General features: G+C 41.4%; 4 protein-coding genes across 7 annotated transcripts in view; 3 read left to right on the top strand and 1 right to left on the bottom strand.

Moving 5' to 3' along the window:
- Positions 1-884, top strand: part of rgl1 (ral guanine nucleotide dissociation stimulator-like 1) — a 50,190-nt gene extending 49,306 nt beyond the window's left edge. Inside the window, exon 19 of the mRNA XM_046872345.1 lies at positions 861-884. The gene's annotated coding sequence lies outside the window, so the exon portion shown is untranslated. The remainder of the gene's footprint in view (positions 1-860) is intronic.
- zgc:77486 (uncharacterized protein LOC405808 homolog) lies at positions 131-7,059 on the top strand. Of its 3 annotated transcripts, XM_046872351.1 has the most exons (7): positions 131-269; positions 3,386-3,607; positions 3,763-3,862; positions 3,987-4,114; positions 4,204-4,311; positions 4,725-4,757; positions 5,349-5,528. In XM_046872351.1, exons 2-6 carry the CDS (start codon positions 3,448-3,450, stop codon positions 4,754-4,756), a joined length of 528 nt encoding a protein of 175 aa, XP_046728307.1. In that variant the 5' UTR covers positions 131-269; positions 3,386-3,447; the 3' UTR covers position 4,757; positions 5,349-5,528. The 3 variants fall into 3 exon arrangements, with proteins under 3 accessions (XP_046728307.1, XP_046728306.1, XP_046728305.1); XM_046872350.1 differs by lacking the exon at positions 4,725-4,757 and having other exon boundaries at positions 132-269; positions 3,990-4,114; positions 5,349-7,059; XM_046872349.1 differs by lacking the exon at positions 4,725-4,757 and having other exon boundaries at positions 133-269; positions 5,349-7,059.
- Positions 7,060-10,297: 3,238 nt separating this feature from the next.
- On the bottom strand, positions 10,298-14,508 carry ptgesl (prostaglandin E synthase 2-like). 2 transcript variants are annotated; one of them, XM_046870354.1, is made up of 7 exons: positions 14,205-14,508; positions 12,842-13,039; positions 12,643-12,698; positions 12,415-12,567; positions 11,872-12,072; positions 10,735-10,852; positions 10,298-10,531 (listed from the first exon to the last, which is right to left on the bottom strand). In XM_046870354.1, the coding sequence occupies exons 1-7, from the start codon at positions 14,469-14,471 to the stop codon at positions 10,409-10,411; spliced, it is 1,116 nt and encodes a 371-aa protein (XP_046726310.1). In that variant the 5' UTR covers positions 14,472-14,508; the 3' UTR covers positions 10,298-10,408. The 2 variants fall into 2 exon arrangements, with proteins under 2 accessions (XP_046726310.1, XP_046726309.1); XM_046870353.1 differs by having other exon boundaries at positions 12,842-13,042; positions 14,205-14,507.
- A 3,064-nt stretch (positions 14,509-17,572) lies between these two features.
- abhd17ab (abhydrolase domain containing 17A, depalmitoylase b) overlaps positions 17,573-21,040 on the top strand; it is an 11,048-nt gene continuing 7,580 nt past the window's right edge. Inside the window, 2 exon segments of the mRNA XM_046871897.1 lie at positions 17,573-17,824; positions 20,912-21,040. The exon segment at positions 20,912-21,040 is cut by the window's right edge and continues 148 nt beyond it. Of these exon segments, the coding sequence (XP_046727853.1) occupies positions 20,918-21,040 (123 nt within the window). The 5' untranslated portion in view covers positions 17,573-17,824; positions 20,912-20,917.

Here is a 21,040-nt window from a genome sequence, read left to right as displayed (position 1 = left end):
CTCTTTAGTGACCTAGCTCGAGGGTTAACTTCCAAATTACTCAAAACTGAATACAGAGTGCACTACGTAGGCTGTTGACTGTATTCCCTTTTTTTTCTAAATAGTGCACTCGATTTGAATAGCGGTTTGGTGTATTTGGGACGCGGCCGCTCTGTTGTTCCGGCGGACGGCCTGCTCGGCGCTGCTAAGGCCGCGTTAGCACCGACCCGGTGATTAGCTCCGGACTCGCGGCTCGCCTTTTCCCCTTTTCCCCCTGAGCAAAATTACAGGTAAACATGCTATTCATTAGTACGTTAATATCGAGTAATAATACGCGTCATTTTTTATTATCTCGGATAAAAACTTGACTAGATTTGGGAAGCTAGCCGTGAAGAAAAAAAAAAAAGCTAACGGACGTCTAATGCTAACCGTTTTTTAACCACCGTTATAATCAGCACACACTCATAGCTGAACCATTTTCTATTATTCCACACTCTTTTTATTTTGGACTTTGTGTTATTTTTGTAAAGTGTATTTATTTTGAGTATTAAGTAAAAAAAAGAGTGTTAGCTAAAGAGTATAGCGTGAAAGAGCTGTGTAGCAGTGAACAGGATTGATGGCACGCGCACCAGGTTTATTTCGTATAAAATGCAAAATTGTGTGTGTGTGTGTGTGTGTGTGTGAGAGGGAGTGAGTGAGTGAGTGAGTGAGTGACTAATGTAAACAATAGATCTAATCAATAGTCCCAGGAGTATATCTTGTTATTTGTCAGTCATTTGTTTAGATTTATTTTCCTATGTGGAGGAGGTAGAGGAATGGCCAGGTGTGTGTGGGAGAGAGATTGTGGAAAGAAATGTCCAGATGTGTAGAGGAATGTTAAGGTGTGTGTGTGTGTGTGTGTGTGTGAGAGAGAGGGGGGAGGTAGTGTAAGGAAATCGTTGGGGGTTATTGTGGAGAAATGTCCAGGTGTGTGTGTTAGTGTAGAAATGTCCAGGTGTGTGTGTTAGTGTAGAGAAATGTCCAGGTGTGTGTGTGTGTGTGTGTGTGTGTGTGTGTGTGTGTGTTAGTGTGAAATGTCCAGGTGTGTGTGTGTGTGTGTGTGTGTGTGTGTGTGTGTGTGTGTGTGTTAGTGTAGAGAAATGTCTAGGTGTGTGTGTGTGTGTGTGTGTGTGTGTTAGTGTAGAGAAATGCCCAGGTGTGTGTGTGTGTGTTAGTGTAGAGAAATGTCCAGGTGTGTGTGTGTGTGTGTGTGTGTGTGTGTGTGTGTGTGTGTGTGTTAGTGTAGAGAAATGCCCAGGTGTGTGTGTGTGTGTGTGTGTGTGTGTGTGTGTGTTAGTGTAGAGAAATGCCCAGGTGTGTGTGTGTGTTAGTGTAGAGAAATGTCCAGGTGTGTGTGTGTGTGTTAGTGTAGAGAAATGTCCAGATGCGTGTGTGTGTGTGTGTGTGTTAGTGTAGAGAAATGTCCAGGTGTATCCGTTTGTGTGTGTGTTAGTGTGAAATGTCCAGGTGTATGTGTGTGTTAGTGTAGAGAAATGTCCAGGTGTAGGTGTGTGTGTGAGTGTAGAGAAATGTCCAGGTGTATGTGTGTGTGTGTGTGTGTGTTAGTGTAGAGAAATGTCCAGGTATGTGTGTGTGTGTGTGTGTGTTAGTGTAGAAATGTCCAGGTATGTGTGTGTGTGTTAGTGTTAGTGTAGAGAAATGTCCAAGTGTATATGTGTGTTAGTGTAGAGAAATGTCCAGGTGTGTGTGTGTTCTTTTGGCTTTTCCGTTAGGGGTCGCCACAGTGGATCCTTCGCATGTTTGATTTGGCACATGTTTTACGCTGGATGCCCTTCCTAACGCAACCCTCGCCATTTATCCGAGCTTGGGACCGGCACTGAGAGTGGCTGCGGTTGGTTCCAAATGTCTAGGTGTATGTGTGTGTGTTAGTGTAGAGAAATGTCCAGGTGTGTGTGTGTGTGTGTGTGTGTGTGTGTGTGTGTGTGTGTGTGTGTTAGTGTAGAGAAATGTCCAGGTGTGTGTGTGCTTGTTAGTGTAGAAATGTCCAGGTGTGTGTGTGTGTGTGTGTGTGTGCTTGTTAGTGTAGAGAAATGTCCAGGTGTGTGTTAGTGTAGAGAAATGTCCAGGTGTGTGTGCTTGTTAGTGTAGAGAAATGTCCAGTGTGTGTGTGTGTGTGTGTGTGTGTGTGTGTGTGTGCTTGTTAGTGTGAGAAATGTCCAGATGTGTGTGTGTGCTTGTTAGTGTGGAGAAATGTCCAGGTGTGTGTGTGTGTGTGTGTGTGTGTGTGTGTGTGTGTGTGTGTGTGTGTGTGTGTGTGTGCTTGTTATTGTAGAGAAATGTCCAGGTGTATGTGTGTGTGTGTGTGTGTGTGTGTGTGTGTGTGTGTGTGCTTGTTAGTGTAGAGAAATGTCCAGATGTGTGTGTGTGTGCTTGTTAGTGTGGAGAAATGTCCAGGTGTGTGTGTGTGTGTGTGTGTGTGTGTGTGTGTGTGTGTGTGTGTGTGTGTGTGTGTGTGTGTGTGTGTGTGCTTGTTATTGTAGAGAAATGTCCAGGTGTATGTGTGTGTGTGTGTGTGTGTGTGTGTGTGTGTGTGTTGTGTGTGTGTGTGTGTGTGTGTTAGTGTGAGAAATGTCCAGGTGTGTGTGCTTGTTAGTGTAGAAATGTCCAGATGTGTGTGTGTGTGTGTGTGTGTGTGTGTGTGTGTGTGTGTGTGTGTGTGTGTGTGTGTGTGTGTGTGTGCTTGTTAGTGTAGAGAAATGTCCGTGTGTGTGTGTGTGTGTGTGTGTGTGTGTGTGTGCTTGTTATTGTAGAGAAATGTCCAGATGTGTGTGTGTGTGTGTGCTTGTTAGTGTGAGAAATGTCCAGGTATGTGTGTGTGTGTGTGTGTGTGTGTGTGTGTGTGTGTGTGTGTGTGTGTGTGTGTGTGTGTGTGTGCTTGTTATTGTAGAGAAATGTCCAGGTGTATGTGTGTGTTAGTGTAGAAATGTCCAGGTGTGTGTGTGTGTGTGTGTGTGTGTGTGTGTGTGTGTGTGTGTGTGTGCTTGTTAGTGTAGAGAAATGTCCAGGTGTATGTGTGTTAGTGTAGAGAAATGTCCAGGTGTGTGTGTGTGTGTGTGTGTGTGTGTGTGTGTGTGTGTGTGTCTGTGTGTGTCTGTGTGTGTGTAAATACAAAGAAAAGATGTTTTTCTGTGGATATTTAACAGCCTCGTGACCGGTTTGGTGTAAAGCACTTGGTTTAGTCTGGAGTTGGAGTTGTTCTGGATGCTGTGCTGTGTATTGCAGCTCTCTGGAACATGTTGCAGTATTGTGATGTGATTTTCCAGTTGTATAGTAACATATGAAAATGTAAGGAACAGAGTGATCCAGATCTACACCATGTGCTAACACTCAAACTGTAATCTCCCAGACCTGCCCCTCTCCCCCAACCCCCTCTCTCCCCCCTTTCTGTTGCCCCTCAGAGAGTGAGCGATGGCTCAGGAGACGAATCAGACGCAGGTTCCGATGCTTTGCACCACAGGATGCGGCTTCTACGGAAACCCTCGAAACAATGGCATGTGCTCGGTCTGCTATAAGGAGCACCTTCAGAGGCAGCAGGTGGGGGGCAGGAGCAGCCCCCCAGGGGAGAAAGGTGAGCAGAGTGAAGGCGAGATGAGAGATGTTTATCCAATCAGGTGATCGTACTGTACTAGAGAGAGAATGCGAGAGGAACTTTGTTTGGTCCTCATGTAAAGTGTGTTTATTGTTATTTCCTTTTTTTTTTTTTTTTTTTTTATCCGCTTTAAGGTGCTACCTCTCCATCTGGGTCTTCAGGAGCCCCCGCTGTAAGCGTGGAGACAGACCCTAACCCTGTCTCAGAAACGGTGGCTCCAGTGGAGGACAGCAGGTAAACGACTGACTTTAGTGAACTTGTGAAATGTTTCCAAATGATGACCAAAAAAATCCACAGATCTGAAGGCCGTGTTTTTTCAAAGTGGTCATGGGTTAATAAAGTGTGTGTGATGTTATAGCAGCTCGTCCGGTCCAGTCACTCAGCAGATGACGGCCATGAGCATCTCCCAGGACACAGCAGCAACCGACTCGGACCCAGCAGAACCCGAGGAGGAAGAGGAAGATGAAGCATCGTCCAAAAGCACGGGTCAGTATTTATTAATTTCATTTAACACGACTTCATGATTCGGCTTCATTTGTTTCTTTATTTCATTCATTTTTTATTTCCCCTCTCAGGTCCAGCCTCAGAGGCAGCACAGGCCTCCTCAGACGGAGATCAGACTCCAGACAAGAGCAAGAAGAAGAACCGGTGCTTCACCTGCAGGAAAAAAGTTGGACTCACAGGTAAGTTCTAAAGCAGAAAATAAGGACTCTTGTACTTAATACCTTTTATTTATTGGTTGATTCATTTATTTATACATAAAAACAGGGGAACGTTTTTTTTTTATCATTATTTTTTTTTGTGAGTATCTTCTTATCACATCTGTGTCAGGATCTTCATCTGTGGGAACATTGACATCTTCACTTCCCAGTACATTATTAAAAATAAACAATTTCCATATTCTGCTCGGTCAGAGGGTGTTGTTGCTGTTCTAGAATATTCATCTCCAAGAGTATCGCAGGTTTCTCATAAATGAACGTGTAACATGTATGGAAGGAGTCTCCAGTGTCAGCGCTTTCTCACGGGTTTTGGAGCAGAGGTTACACTTTAGACTTCTTTATAACAAGCTGCTTTTTTGTGTTTTATTAACTTCAAGAGAGAAAAAAAGAGGCAGGTGAGCGACTCTAATGTAAGTGGAATCAGGAACTTGTCTCATGGACGTTCCCCCAACAATAACTGTAGCTGTAAATGGATAAAAATTATATAAAAATGTCTTTCAAAAATCGAATTATTGGCGGTTAATTTTACACCACCATGTTCTCTCTCTCTCTCTCTCTCTCTCTCTCTCTCTCTCTCTCTCTCTCTCTCTCCTGTTTTCCTTTTTTATTGTTTTCTATCTCTCTTTACTATAACCATCTCTTGCTCTGTCTCTCTCTCTATTCATCTTTCTTTCTCTCTCTCTCTCTCTCTCTCACACACACACACACAAACAAACACTCTCCTGCTTTCTTTTTCCTTGTCCATCTGTCTTTCTCACCACATACACTCTTAATGCTGTTCTCTCTCTCTCTCTCTCTCTCTCTCTCTCTCTCTCTCTCGCTTTTTCTTTCTTGTTCTCACTTTCTCTTCATACATACTCTACTGTTACTCTTTCACCCCTTCCCTGCTTTTCCTTTTTCTCTGTCTCTCTTTTTCTGTCTCTCTCTCCTGCCTTCTCTCACTCTTTATCTGTCTCTTACACTTGCACATACTCTCTCTCTCTCTCTCTCTCTCTCTCCAGGCTTTGACTGTCGCTGTGGTAACCTGTTCTGCGCGATCCACCGCTACTCGGACAAACACGACTGTCCGTACGACTACAGAGGGGCTGCAGCTGCTCAGATCCGCAAAGAGAACCCCATCGTAGTGGCAGAAAAGATCCAGAAGTTATGAGGACCGAATAAAAACACGCACACAGCAGAAACGTGTTTGATGTGCAGGTTTCGTCCAAACACCGGCGTCACCGATTTCTATTCTATTCTACTCCATTTCTCCAGCAGTAGAAAGACGCGCTGCACACATCTGCTCCGAAACCCCACGTCTCCCCTGATTCTCTCTTAGACTGATGTAACGTGTGTGTGTGTGTGTGTGTGTGTGTGTGTGTGTGTGTGTGTGTGTGTGTGTGTGTGTGTGTGTGGGTGGGTGGGGTTGAGAGTCAGCGGGAGCACTGGTGGGGCTGGTGGGTGAACCACCATGGATAATTTTTCAGGGTGTTTTTGGAGGTGGGAGGGGGTGGTTTCTTTTTTGGGGGGGATTTTTGAGGAAGGGGACAGCGGGAGGCATGTGGGCGAAGTTTTCATTCTATTTTAGTCTTACTATGATTTAAAAAAAGAATAATTCTGATGCATCATCAGGTCTGTGTGTGTGAGATGATCGAGTGATTTAGTGGACGAGCAATAGATAGATTTCTTTTCCTCTTTTTTTCTCCTTCCGTTCCTGTTTTAATGTGTATGAAAGTGATATCAGAGGATCTATATTAATATATTGTAGTTAGCTCGTTTTTTGAGATTGCATCCTATTTATTGTTTTTTTTTTTTTCCAGTTTTACTGGAAGCAACCCAGATTTTCTCTTTCTATCATTTTTGATTATCTGACACGTATCTATTGAGCCACAGACAAGAGACTATCCATTGAATCGAAGCACAAAGTGAACCGCGATGATCCAAGCACAAACGGAAATAAACCGGAGACTTTAGACGCCTTCGGTCCGGAGCAAACGTACTTTCATTTTTTGACCGTAGATATTCCTGACCACCAGCAGACCAGCGAACGCCGGACACATCGAATCTCCGTCTGTTTTTCTTTTTCTTTCAATTATGCCAACACACCACGCTTTGATGATGTCACACCGGAAGTCAGCACCTGTCGTGGTAGACGGACGTACGGTGGTATCGTACGCAGACGTGGTTTATACGTTGCATCTCAATCCGCAGTATGATTCTTATTTTTCTGAACATCGTGATGTGGCGATATCGAAGAAAAAACACAATTTACAAGCAAATTCTTTTCCTTCCTTCTTGGTTTATTTTTATTTTTTTTGGTCATTCAAATGTATATACAACATGACTCCTTTATCCATCTAGTTATAATCCAGCATCGAGCGTGACGAGGTTGACACGCAGACGAGCGTGAGGTAATACTTACTAAAGCTACGTGTATGTTTTCTAATACGTATGTATCCATTGCTAATCTGCTTCTCGTACCCAAGCAGAGACATGAAGGACAAGTGTTGCTGAACTAAAGGGAATGGATGCGTGGGCGGGGATCGGTTGGAGGGAGGGGTTTTACAGTATTCTCTTTTTTTTTTCCCATAGTCATAGATTTGAGGACTTTTATTTTATTTTATCAATTTTCTTTTCACTAATTTAAAGCTAAGATTCCACTTTAGAATGTATGAAGTGTTTAATTATTTTAAAAATATACAAATAAAGGCACCATGAGAAGTTTTAAAAAGATTGCAAAAACAGTGTTTTATGGTTGAATTGATTATGAGCATACTTAGATTTTTTTTGTTCTGTTTTCACTTTCTTAAGAAGAGTAAGAGGATTGTGGCTGTCAGTCAAGCAAGGGGGCGGGGCAGTAAACAGCATGATTTGTGGGTAGGGTTGTGGACGATGTAGATTTGTTGTTAATGACTTAAAAAAAAAAAAGGCGTCTAAGCAAAATCATACGCAGACACATTATCTGGGACAGAGGCTAGTGCTGAGTTATTTTTTAATCTCTTCAGACTTTAAATAAACACTGTCTAGCTCAGGGGTCACCAACCTTTTTGAAACTGAGAGCTACTTCTTGGGTACCTTTAATGTGAAGGGCTACCAGTTTGTTACATACAGTATTCAGTTTGATCTGAAATAACAAATTTGCTTAATTTACCTTTAATTATGTTATTATTAATAATTAATGATATTCATCTATGTGAAGACACCGATCATGTTAATGATTTCTCATAATAATTATCAACAATGATTTAACAAAGTAGGAAATAGCTATTTTTTAGAAAAGACCCGCAGGCTACTCATGTGGTCCTTGCGGGCTACCTGGTGCCGCGGGTACCACGTTGGTGGCCCTGGTCTAGTACATCGCATAAGTATTCCCCCCATGTGCTTTTTCTAATTTTTATAAATCTGCACCTGAGATGACTTTAACTAGGATTTGGTCTTCATTAAAATTCTATACTGTGTATCTGGAATGCATGTTTATAGGGAATACCTATGTATTTTGTGTAATTCTTTACAAATAAATCCAACCATCATGGAAAAATCTTCTGTTTGTAGTTAAAGCATGTGCAATATTTCAGAGTTAGTTTGAGAACATTCCTAAACACACATCATAAATACAAAGAAGAAATCCAGGGCCATGTACAGGAAAGGGATCAATCAGAGTATGATTGTTTAAACAATATACCCCGTGTAATCGTGCAGAACGATAGTGAATTATCACTGTTTTTCACAACTGGAGCTCAAGCAGATCATCTAACAGAAGGCAGTGAAAAGACAAAAGAGGAATATTTTAGAAAAGCAACCAAAAAAGGGACGTGGTAATACTGCCACCACCATGCTTCATAGTAGGGATTGCGTTCTCGGTGATTTTGTTTTTCGCAAAATCCGAATGCGGTGAATACCCAGGATGAAAAATGTTCTCTTTTGTTCTTGTTAGACCAGGGAACACTTGCTAACACCACAACGTTGTTTTTTTTTTTCTTTTCCCCTCACTTTTGGACTTGATTTTGGAAGCTTTTCAATGGCTAGGTCTTCGTCTTTGGTATGATCTTTGAACATACTCAAAATCTTTCAAGAATATGTTCATTTATAATGCAATATTAGTGTACGCCTGAATTGCATACAGTTTTATTGTTTGTTTTTCACCCCTCAAATGTATGTGACGTCTGATGTTGATTGCACCTGTGTTACTTTAGGAGCCTTCCATAGTCCAATACGTTGTTTTTAGGGAAATAATAAAAATCGATAGTTTGCTCAAATTTTTCTCCACTTGCACATTGAGATTAATGAAGACCAATACTGAAAGGTCCATTTCAGGTCCTGTATGTAAAAATACTAACTATAGTTTAAAGGGAACTTGGGGGGGGGTGAATACTTATGCACTACAGGTTTTTTGGTGACGATTCACGATTTCTATAATAAAATGATCTAAATCCTCCAGCGTCAGTATTTTTACAGGAGATTGTTTCAAATCAATTCGACCAAGTGATTCAACTGAATGTAACCGATCATCCATACATGTGGGACGGTAAGTAATCACACCTCCATTTATAAAAAAAAACAAAAGCTTCTAATGTATCATGTGGAAAACACACGTCCATCTGTCCCCCACACGTGTCCATCGTAAACGTCCTCTAACATCACGTCTGAGCTGCAGGAGGTTTCACAAATACAACGTGACCATATGGGATTGAGAGTTGTTTTTGTATAATAACCTACAAATCCTTCTGCAGTGTAACGTGTTGTTTAATTCAGTTTCTTTCCTCCCTCATTCCACCGTGACACACCTTCTACACACACCACCCCCTTTTTATTTATTTTATTCCTGATTAAGGATTAGATTTTTTTGCTTGAGTATAAACAATAAAATCGAAGTTTATTTCAAAATTATACACAGCGTGCAGTTTTTATTGAGGTCTTCAAAACTTATTTATTGATTAATACTATATAATTTAGTATTAATTACACAATTTTTATAGTAGCTGAAGTTCAGATTTTTTTTTTGTAAATCCTATTTTATTTTATATATTTATATATATTTGTTCAATATCTTTTATTTAAAACGTACTTTTTTTCAGCAATTTTATTGATCGATTAATTTTTTTTTATTTAAAAGCTAATTAATAAAAAGGAAGTTAAAAATATATATATATATATATATATATATATATATATATATATATATATATATATATATATATATATATATATATAAAAATGAGTGTAAAAATGTTTTAACATGAGCTGGAATAAACCCCATTATTTATATTAAAATTATTTATTTATGTTTTCGGTAATTCTTTGTCCAAAAAACGTAATTAGTAATTAACTTTTATGTAAGTTAATTTTTTTATTTGAAATGTTTTGTGGTTTAAAATTCTTAATTCTATAAGTTGTAATCAACATGACTGTGTTGTGAGGAAAGTAGTGCAGCCTAATGCAGAGACGAACTAAAAATCCACAGTGAAATACACATACAGAACTATAAAATAGAGAGAAATAACTGATGGGAATAATATTATATATATATTTAATATATGAGATGTAAGTAACCTTTCAAGGCTCTGTTCTCTGTTCTGGCACCAAGGTGGTGGAATGAACTTCCCCTAGATGTCTGTACAGCGGAGTCCCTGACTATCTTCAAGCGACGATTGAAGACCTACCTCTTCCTGAAACACTTAAATTAGCAGCAGTTGTGGAGATGCTCTGGCCCAGTCGTCTAGACGTCACAATCTGATTCTCGTCAAATCCTTACGCTCGCCCATTTTTCCTGCTTCTAACACGTCAACTTTGAGGCCAAAATGTTCACTTGCTGCCTTAAATATCCCACTCACTAACAGGTGCCATGATGAAGAGATAATCAGTGTTAATCACTTCACCGCTCATAATTTTATAATACATTACAACACGTTACATCTGACCAGTGTGTATTACAGTGTTAAAGAAAAAAAAAGAAGAGATTCTGACCAGACAATAAATTCATCTGAATTTTATTCCGAAGATTCTGTACATTATTTTACATTCTGTATGTCTGCATCACAACCGTTTAGTTCAGAACTTGTGTGTGTGTGTGTGTGTGTGTGTGTTATTCAGGACAATGGTGCACGGCGTTCTCCATGCGTCCGTACCACTTCTTGACCTTCGTGTTCTCCATCATATCAGCAAAAGCCTCGAGGTCCTCCATCACCTTCAGAACGCCAAACACCGCCTGAAGCAAAAAAGAAATGCAGTGACAATAAAAAGAGAGAGAGCGAGAGTGGAGGAAAACTATACAAAGAACAAAAACGGCCAAGAAATAGATTAAATGAGGGATAAAAGCTATTTTGTCATCAAACTCATTTTTTTTTTGCTGTGTTTTGTGACTGAAAATCTATAAAATTGCCTTATTATTATTATTATTATTATTTTTACCAGATCAGCAAGGTTGGGGTTTTCTCCTCCCATGAATTTCTTTTTTTTCCCGATGGCCGCCACCCACTCGTTCACCGCCTTGTACAGGTCCTGCCTCACATCATCCTGCAGGTTGTGTCTTAGGAAATGAGGAGAGAAAAAAGCAAAGCACAAATCAATCTATAGTTTACTGTCACACTGCAATTGAAAAAACTGATGAGGAAAAGAAACAGAAAAAACTTCTACACAGTGAAATTTTAACGTTTATGAGTGAGGTTTTAACTTCACATTATCTACCACTGTTTAAGGTGTCATTTTTAGTTTTGTTTTTGATTTTTCTATTACAAACAAAAATTTCAGACGTTTGTAGCAGGACATCTGTGACATCTCTTAACAGCGTGTTGTGTTTCGTATCGTTTATATTTTGATTTCGATATTACAACAACCCGTGTGTTAACCAGGACAAACTACTCAAGTTGTGCTGAATTCTGTGCTCCATTCACTGACCAGTGCTGAATTCTGTGCTGCGTTCACTGACCAGTGCTGAATCCTGTGCTGCGTTCACTGACCAGTGCTGAATTCTGTGCTGCATTCACTGACCAGTGCTGAATTCTGTGCTGCATTCACTGACCAGTGCTGAATTCTGTGCTGCGTTCACTGACCAGTGCTGAATTCTGTGCTGCGTTCACTGACCAGTGCTGAATTCTGTGCTGCGTTCACTGACCAGTGCTGAATCCTGTGCTGCGTTCACTGACCAGTGCTGAATCCTGTGCTGCGTTCACTGACCAGTGCTGAATCCTGTGCTGCGTTCACTGACCAGTGCTGAATCCTGTGTTGCTTTAACTAACCAGTGCTGAATTCTGTGTTGCTTTAACTAACCAGTGCTGAATTCTGTGTTGCTTTCACTGACCAGTGCTGAATTCTGTGCTTCATTCACTGACCAGTGCTGAATTCTGTGCTTCATTCACTGACCAGTGCTGAATTCTGTGCTTTATTCACTGACCAGTGCTGAATTCTGTGCTTCATTCACTGACCAGTGCTGAATTCTGTGCTTCATTCACTGACCAGTGCTGAATTCTGTGTTGTGATCACTGACCAGTGCTGAATTCTGTGCTGCGTTTACTGACCAGTGCTGAATTCTATGCTGCATTCACTGACCTGCGTTTAAGGCGTTTAGAGATGAGCCACATGGCCGCTGCTCCCAGGTATTTGGCAAAGACGCCTTCAAACGTGCCGAAGTTTCCCTCGCGGACGATGTAGTCAAAGGAAGCCAGAGCCTCGGCCGGTGTCCGGTACACGTTCGGGGAGATAAGGTGCACCAACCATTCGTCTACCCATTTCCGCCATTTTATTTCCTCTCTGAACAAAGACACACACACTCCCACATCAGCATTAATCCGGTTTATTTTGTACAGCACTGTGATCAGACTGACAGAGGAATGGAACTGCTGGTGACATCGCAGCATCGTCACAACGCTACAGTGAACATCTACATCAGACATCGTAGAAAAAATGGCTGTGTGAGTGAAAGAGAGATAAAGAAACTGTGTGTAAGAGATAGAGAGATTAAGAAGGTGAAAGAGCAAGAGAGAGTGGGAGAGAGTGAGTGAAAGAGATAGTATAAGACTGTATGAGTGACAGGGATAGAGAGACTGTGTGTAAGAGAGAGAGAGAGAAACAGAGAGATGTACTGTGACTCACTGTCTGGATGTTTTCTCAGGATAAACATGTCTATGTTTGTTCTCATCCACCATCACCCAGTATTTATTCCCGAACTCTATCACTTCTTTCCCCCTGTCGTTCGTCGCCTTCATTTCCGGGTAGCAGGACACGATCTCCGGAATGTTCTTCTCCCTGCAGAATGGCGTGTGTGAGACAGTGTGTGAAGCGGATCGTAACTCACAGCTTTGGAATCTTAAATTTACTCACCTGCTGATCAGGAAGGTCATCAGAGCGCTAATGATCACTGACGAGTCTTTAAGCTGCTGCTCAGGACAGAAGGAAAGAAAGATGCAGTTTAACACACACACACACACACACACACACACACACACACACACACACACACACACACACACACTCGTTAGCGGGTCACATGACATGAGCAGGAACGTCCCAGCAGACTTACCACGCTATCGTTCACCATGAGGATGGGAACCTTCCTGTAGGTGGACCATTTGATTTCCTGCCGCATGACCGGGTTCACCTCCACGACCTCGTACGGGATGGCGTGATAATCCAGGAACACTCGCACTTTACTGCAGAACGGACACGTCTTATACTGATACAGCTTCAGCTTCACGTCACACGCCGTTCCTGATCCTGACTGCTGAAAAAAAAAACAGGAGGAAATACACTAGTGTACAAAAGTCCTAAGAGGCCCAGCCACAAGTGGTCATGGTTATTATCCACGTTGCTGCATCTAGAATATTCCTCGTGATCAGGACCATAACCATTTGTGGCAGCGGGCATGTGGACGCATAACAAATGGTTATGATTATTACCTATGGTGTTGCTTCTAGAACAAGCTCTTATGCCGAATACACCGAAAAATTAAGTACTGATCATGAAGAAACAGTGTTTGTTGTGTCAAGATCATGGAAAAATTAAGCCGTGATAACAAGAAAACAACTTTTGTTATGTCGAGATGATTTAAAACAAGAAAGAAAAAATACAGTGTGATTTAGTGGCAAAAACTTGAACGTAGTTGCTCCACCCACTTATTAAATGTGCCCACCCACTTATTGACTGTGCCCACCCACTTATTGACTGTGCCCACCCACTCATTGACCGTGTCCCACCCACTCATTGACCGTGTCCCACACACTCATTGACCGTGCCCCACACACTCATTGACCGTGCCCCAAACACTCATTGACCGTGCCCCACACACTCATTGACCGTGCCCCACACACTCATTGACCGTGTCCCACCCACTCATTGACCGTGCCCCACCCACTCATTGACCGTGCCCCACCCACTCATTGACCGTGCCCCACCCACTCATTGACCGTGTCCCACACACTCATTGACCGTGTCCCACACACTCATTGACCGTGTCCCACACACTCATTGACCGTGTCCCACACACTCATTGACCGTGTCCCACACACTCATTGACTGTGTCCCACACACTCATTGACTGTGTCCCACACACTTATTGACCGTGTCCCACACTCATTGACTGTGTCCCACACACTTATTGACTGTGTCCCACACACTTATTGACTGTGTCCCACACACTTATTGACTGTGTCCCACACACTTATTGACTGTGCCCACCCACTTATTGACTGTGTCCCACACACTTATTGACTGTGTCCCACACACTTATTGACTGTGCCCACCCACTTATTGACTGTGTTCCACACACTTATTGACTGTGCCCCATACACTTATTGACAATGACTAATGAGATGCATCTAAATACCCAAAATAATATTAATGATGATGATAGAAGAACATGGTGGTCATGGTGACCCCAGTCTTACTTCGGGCTGCTCTGCGTGTTGCCTCTGCAGCGTGTATTTCACAGTGTGGTACAGCCCGAGTCCACCTCCGAGCAAGAACGCACACCTGAGCGCCGCTCCGCTGCTTCCTGGCCGCCTCACAGCGCCCGCGAATCCGCGTGAGAAGCCGCTGTGGGCTCGCACGGAGAGCCGCGCGGAAACCAGCGTTGGATACGCCGCCAGGAGACTCCTGCCGGGGGGAAGCAGCCGACCGACCTTCCACAAGCCCATCACGCAGGACGCCGACATCTTGGCCTGACGTCACACCGCGAGTGGCGCGCGCGCGCGACACGCGGAAGTGAAGCGGCTGTGCGTGGCCGCGCGAGAACTTCCGGAAACAAGCTGGTGTTTTTTTGTAAATAATGTATAAAAACAGCTATTATTATTATTATTATTATTATTATTATTATCATCATCATCATAATTATTATTATTATCATTATTATTATTATTGTTATTATTATCATCATCATCATCATCATCATCATCATCATCATCATCATCATTATTATTATTATTATTATTATTATTATCATTATTATTATTTTCTGTCACAATGGAGTAGAGTGAAGTTGTTGTGCATTTAAAGGAAATTGTTGTACATGCGTAGATTTCCATACAACCACGATTAAATACGGCCACGAAAACACACAGCACAACTATACAACTAAATGACCAGACATAGAAGACATTACACATTGCAGTGATTTTCCTGATAGTTAACAAAAGGAAGAGATAAAAGATATAATATGCATGAGTATGATGTTGCACAAATTACTTGTATTGCACTTATAACAATGGACATTGTCTCAAAACAGATTATAAAGTCCCTATTCGATTGTTCCTCATATATTGTTTGTTATTTTTATAAAAGTTTATCCCCAACGTGTGAGCCAGTGGCAACAAATCCCTGAGATGGGATGAATAAAAAACCTTGAGAGGAACCAGACTCAAAAGGGAACCCATTCTCATCTTCCAGTTTGCATGGTGTGAGGCTGACATGTGTACCATAACAGTGATCAAAAGGCCAAAAAATATTAAGGATAAACATGTACTAATTGCACACGTATCAAGAGAAATATTAAAACACATACATTTACAGAATTTCACATAATCAAGAAACATCTAGACACCATTAAAAAACGTATAAAATAAACTTTAATGTCTTGAATAAAATCTTTAAATAAACTTGAATGTAAAAATACATACATTAGGCACATTTCTATTTATTGTTCTTTACTTTTTTTAAATGGGTGGAGAAGAGTGATAGCAGGAGTGACTTGTGATAGAAGAGTATCTGTGAGAGTGAAAGGGAAAGTTTATAGGACTGTGGTGAGACCTGCGATGTTGTATGGATTAGAGACCGTGGCATTGAGTAAAAGACAGGAGGTGGAGTTGGAGGTAGCAGAGCTGAAGATGTTGAGGTTTTCGTTGGGAGTGACGACGATGGACAGGATTAGAAATGAGTTTATTAGAGTAACAGCGCATGTAGGACGTTTTGGAGACAAGGTGAGGGAGGTGAGATTGAGATGGTTTGGACATGTGCCGAGGAGGGACATGGAGTATATCAGTAGGAGAATGCTGAGGATGGAGCCACCAGGAAGGAGGAAAAGAGGAAGCCAAGGAGGAGGTCAATGGATGTGGTGAAGATGTAGAGGACAGGGTGGTATGGAGACGGTTGATCTGCTGTGGCGACCCCTAATGGGAGAAGCCGAAAGAAGAAGTTTCCACAAATTCTGGAATCTACTTTAGATATATTGAGATTTTTTTTAGGATATTAGACATCAATTTATATATATATATATATATATATATATATATATATATATATATATATATATATATATATATATATATATATATATATACATATACATATATATATATATATATATATATATATATATATATATATAGTTATATCCAGACACACATTAAGGCGTAGGGTTGTTTTCATTTAGTTTTATTTTAGTATTTAGTCTCTGCATCTACAAACAAACACCGATCTTCAAGCATAAGGCAGATGTGCAGACCTGCAGTAACTACAGGGGAATAAAGTTGATCAGTCACACCATGAACTTATGGGAAAGAGTAGTGGAAGCCAGGCTGAGAGAAGAGGTGACCATCTGTGAGCAACAGTATGGTTTCATGCCGAGGAAGAGCACCACAGACGCATTATTTGCTTTGAGAATGTTGATGGAGAAGTATAGAGAAGGTCAGAAGGAGTTGCATTGTGGGTTTGTGGATTTAGAGTAAGTGTATGACAGAGTGGAGAGAGAGGAGTTGTGGTATTGTATGAGGAAGTCAGGTGTGTCAGAGAAGTATGTGAGGGTGGTGCAGGACATGTATGAGAACAGTGTGACAGCAGTGAAGTGTGCAGTAGGAACGAGAGACTGGTTCAAGGTGGAGGTTGGACTGCATCAAGGATTGGCCCTGAGCCCTTTCCTGTTTGCAGTGGTGATGGACAGGTTGATGGACAAGGTCAGACAGGAGTCTCCCTGGACTATGGTGTTTGCGGATAATATTGTGATTTGTGGTGAGAGTAGTGAGCAGATGGAGAAGTGGAGGTATGTGCTGGAGAGAAGGGAAATGAAAGTCAGTAGGAGAAAGACAAAGTACATGTGTGTGAATGAGAGGGAGGGCAGTGGAGTGGTGCGGTTGCAGGGAGAAGAGGTGGAAAAGGTGGAGGAGTTCAGGTACCTGGGGTCAACAGTGCAAAGTATTGGAGAGTGTGTAAGAGAAGTGAAGAAAAGAGTGCAGGCAGGGTGGAGTGGGTGGAGAAGAGTGATAGCAGGAGTGATTTGTGATAGAAGAGTATCTGTGAGAGTGAAAGGGAAAGTTTATAGGGCTGTGGTGAGACCTGCGTTGTTGTACGGTTTAGAGACAGTGGCATTGAGTAAAAGACAGGAGGTGGAGCTGGAGGTAGCAGAGCTGAAGATGTTGAGGTTTTCATTGGGAGTGACAACGATGGACAGGATTAGAAATTAATTAATTAGAGGAACATCCCATGTAGGATGTTTTGGTGACAAGGTGAGGGAGGTGAGCTTGAGATGGTTTGGACATGTGCAGAGGAGGGACATGGGGTATATCAGTAGGAGAATGCTGAAGATGGAGGTAAAGAGGAAGACCAAGGATGAGGTTTATGGATGTGGTGAGGGAAGACATGCAGGTAGTTAGGTTGAAAGAGGCAGATGTAGAGGACAGGGTGGTATGGGGACGATGATCCGCTGTGGCGACCCCTAATGGGAGCAGCCGAAAGAAGAAGAAGATCTACAAACAAACAAACAGCCACACGGCGGCGTTCAGGTGAGAAGCAAAATGGCGGACACTTCCGCCGCCGCCTTGGCGGGACGTCACTTCCGGATGCGGCAGGACTCTGGAGTAGTAGTGCGAGGCAAGCGAATTCAGCTCGGGTCTCTTTCGCTTCGTTAGCATCGAGGCTAATCAATGACAGCTCTGTGTCGCTTTCGTGTTTCAGCCGCTGTAACACACACACTGTCCGCCACTGGTCCAGGAGCACCGCTTTCACCTGCCGAGAAGGAAAACGAGGAAATGTCCAACACTTTATCCCGTATCGTCTGAGGAGTCGGCGGGTTTTTCAGGTTAGCATTAGCATTAGCCTGGTTAGAATTGCTCACAGCTAGCATTGCTGATTAGCAGCGAGGTGTGAAATTGTCCGGCTTTAGCACTCCCTTAAATAAATAAAAAAGAAAGAAAACGTTCTCAACGAAATCACTGTATGTGTTACTTTAACTGTCATTTTTTATTGTTTCACACAAAGGGGTCATAATGTTAACCTCAATCCATATACTGTTTCCGGCTTTTGCTTTGTTTACATTCTTTTATTCTGTTATATGTTGGGATTTCACAGAGACTTTACTGTATTAAACTGTCATTTTTTTATTTGTAAATAATTATTTATCTGATTCTGGTTTTATAGTCACGCTGAGATCTTTTTATCCATCATTTTATTATTTCTTCTTTTTTAATAATCATATCCAAATGATTGGATGGATGGATAAATGGAAAATGTATAGATGGATGGATAGATGCATAGGATAAATAGATAGATTGACTGATTAATGCCAAAGGGAAATTGTAATCAACAGAGGAATATTATGTCTGGGATGAATAAATAAAAATGGCAGTATAATAATTTAATATAATTGTTATAAAAATAATCTTTGACATTTTCTTTACAATAGTGCAGACAGGTTGGAATGGGAGATGTGCCCGATAAGGTGTATTATTTGGGGGGGACAAAAAAGATTTTATTAAAAAATATATATTATGAATTAAATTATGGCATGGGATTTAAAATTTGTATTTACAAATTGTAATAATTGTTTAATTTAAAGCACTCACTTCACCTGTTATTTGTCTATTATCACATTTTTATTTTTCATTTTAGTAATCATTTATTTATATTTATATATATATATATATATATATATATATATATATATATATATATATATATATATATTATGTGTGTGTATATGTGTCTTGACTTACGATGGAGATCCACATATAGTAAGTCTAGACATGGCCAAGCCCAACAAGGATAATTTATATAATTAATAATTTAAGATTACAATATAATAACTTAGTTGATAATTATTATGAGAAATCATTAACATGATTAGTGTCTTCATGTAGATGATTATCATTAATTATTCATAATAACATATAATAAAAGGTCAATTGAGCAAATTTGTTGTTTCAGATCAAACTGAAAACTGTGTGTATCAAACTGGTAGCCCTTCACATTAATCAGTACCCAAGAAGTAGCTCTCAGTTTTGAAAAGGTTGGTGATCCCTGGTATAAACTATACAATAAACTTTATAGGAGGAGGTGGTAGCTTAGTGGTTAAAGCATTGCTCATGACTTCAAATCCCAGCCACACCAGGCTGCCACTCTGTGGCCCCTGAGCAAGGCCCTTAACCCCATAGCTGCTCAGTTGTGTGAATTGGATAAATGTAAGGGCATGTGTCAAGTGGTGTAAATATACAGTGGTCCCCCGGAGTTCTTTCGAATTTTGGACGCAGCCCCTATGGTACCTTAGTGAATTCATTTGGACAATGTCTCTTTTTTTCGGTCTGGATTTTTATGGCGACTGTGTATATGTTTGTGGCAGCGGGCACGTGGACGAGCGTCTGTTCGCGAGTGGAGGGCATAGCATATGCTGCTACATATGCCACTTAATACCACAGCGCTGCTGAATCTTAGATTGTGATTGGTCATCATGTTTAAATTAACTCTCTGTTCTGACGTGTTTTTGTTTTTATAGCAACTGCTAATTCACAGTGAAGACCAATCATATACGTTTAAAAACGTTTATGGAGTTTATGGAGAGAGTCTCCTTCCATCAGATTTATTGTGCACTAATGACAAGTTTAACGTCTGTGTAATAATCAATGCCACTTTAATTTATTATGTCCTCGTCGTACCCCTGAATTTTATGCATTCCACACTTTTTTGCATCATGGCCAGGCTTCGGTCTCTTTTCTGTTCTTGTCCATAGGGTAGCATTTCATTTCCAAGCAATTATTCATGACCCACAGGTAGAGCTCGGCTGCGGCTCGGCAAAAACATTACACAGCGTAAAGAAAAACCTGGAGGGCTTTTATTCAGGGTGAAATAATGGTGCGCTGGTGGAGGGGTAATTATTAAGTGTGATGTTGGTGCTCTTTGAGTAGATGATATTATGATGTATAATTGAGTGTAATTACAGTGAAAGTGAGTAATGATGATGATTATTAAATGATTAATGCGGTGTATGGGAAGGCTTTTACTGGCTCATACCTAAGCTTTCATTAATACTAGTATTAGTAGTAGACGTAGAGTGAAAAATGTAGTTGCCAAATTTGACTTTGATTAACGTGATGGTCTTCTGGTTGGGTGAGTGGGACAAATCCTGTTAAAGGTGACTCTGAGTGAAGTCACTGAATGCAAAGCTCCCAATTCTTGTCACGACCGCTCTCCATGTCCCCGTCCTGATCTCTCTCCCTATCCCGGTCTCTCTCCACATCCTCATCTCGGTCTCTCTCCTCATCCTGGTCTCTCTCCACGTCCCCGTCCCGGTCTCTCTCCCATCTCGGTCTCTCTCCTCATCCTCATCTCGGTCTCTCTCCTCATCCTGGTTTCTCTCCACGTCTCTCTTCTCCCATTCTCAGTCCTCTTACCCCTGTTTCCAGTCCTTTCTCCTCTTTCCCGGAGCTCTTACCCCCGTTCCCTGTTTTTTCAACTCCTGTTCCCATTTCCAGTCCTCTCACCCCATTTTCCAGTCCTCTCGACCTGTCCCCAGTTTCCTTGTTTGCATTCCCAATTCTCATAACCCTTCCAAGTGTTGGAAACACAATAGTGCTTCATCTACAGAGAAGCAGCAGCTCCTGTAGGAGGTTTTACAGTGACACTGTTGAATCATCTGTTACATCATTTCTCTCTCTCGCTCTCTCTCTGCTCTCTCGCTCTCTTTTTCTCCCTTTCTCTATTTATATATCTCTCAATTTCTCTGTTTTTTAATCACTCTTTGCCTGTCTATGCCTTTTTTTATGTATATTTCTCTGTCTCTCTATATCTGTATTTTGCTTTCACTTACACTCTTTTGGTCTCTCTTTCCTTTTTTTTTTCTCTTATTTTGTGGATCACTCACTGCATCTTTCTCTCTCCCCCCTCCCTCCTACAGTTGACGATGAATGGCCTGTCCGTCAGTGAGCTGTGTTGCCTGTTCTGTTGTCCTCCATGCCCCAGTCGTATAGCTGCTAAGTTGGCCTTCCTGCCCCCTGAGCCCACCTACACCCTTTTGCCTGACCTG

Source organism: Silurus meridionalis, chromosome 17 (assembly GCF_014805685.1).
Source record: "Silurus meridionalis isolate SWU-2019-XX chromosome 17, ASM1480568v1, whole genome shotgun sequence".
Classification (NCBI taxonomy): domain Eukaryota; kingdom Metazoa; phylum Chordata; class Actinopteri; order Siluriformes; family Siluridae; genus Silurus; species Silurus meridionalis.
This window is presented reverse-complemented; position numbering and strand designations above follow the sequence as displayed.

Excerpts from the sequence above, each read along its gene's own strand:
- zgc:77486 (XM_046872349.1), top strand. The coding sequence starts at position 3,448 with ATGGCTCAGGAGACGAATCAGACGCAGGTTCCGATGCTTTGCACCACA. Across the intron at positions 3,608-3,762 it reads CAGCCCCCCAGGGGAGAAAG|GTGCTACCTCTCCATCTGGG; the intron begins GTGAGCAGAGTG and ends ATCCGCTTTAAG. Across the intron at positions 4,115-4,203 it reads AGCATCGTCCAAAAGCACGG|GTCCAGCCTCAGAGGCAGCA; the intron begins GTCAGTATTTAT and ends TTCCCCTCTCAG.
- ptgesl (XM_046870353.1), bottom strand. The coding sequence starts at position 14,471 with ATGTCGGCGTCCTGCGTGATGGGCTTGTGGAAGGTCGGTCGGCTGCTT. Across the intron at positions 13,043-14,204 it reads AACACGCAGAGCAGCCCGAA|CAGTCAGGATCAGGAACGGC; the intron begins GTAAGACTGGGG and ends TTTTTTTTTCAG. Across the intron at positions 12,073-12,414 it reads CCTGAGAAAACATCCAGACA|AGAGGAAATAAAATGGCGGA; the intron begins GTGAGTCACAGT and ends GTCTTTGTTCAG.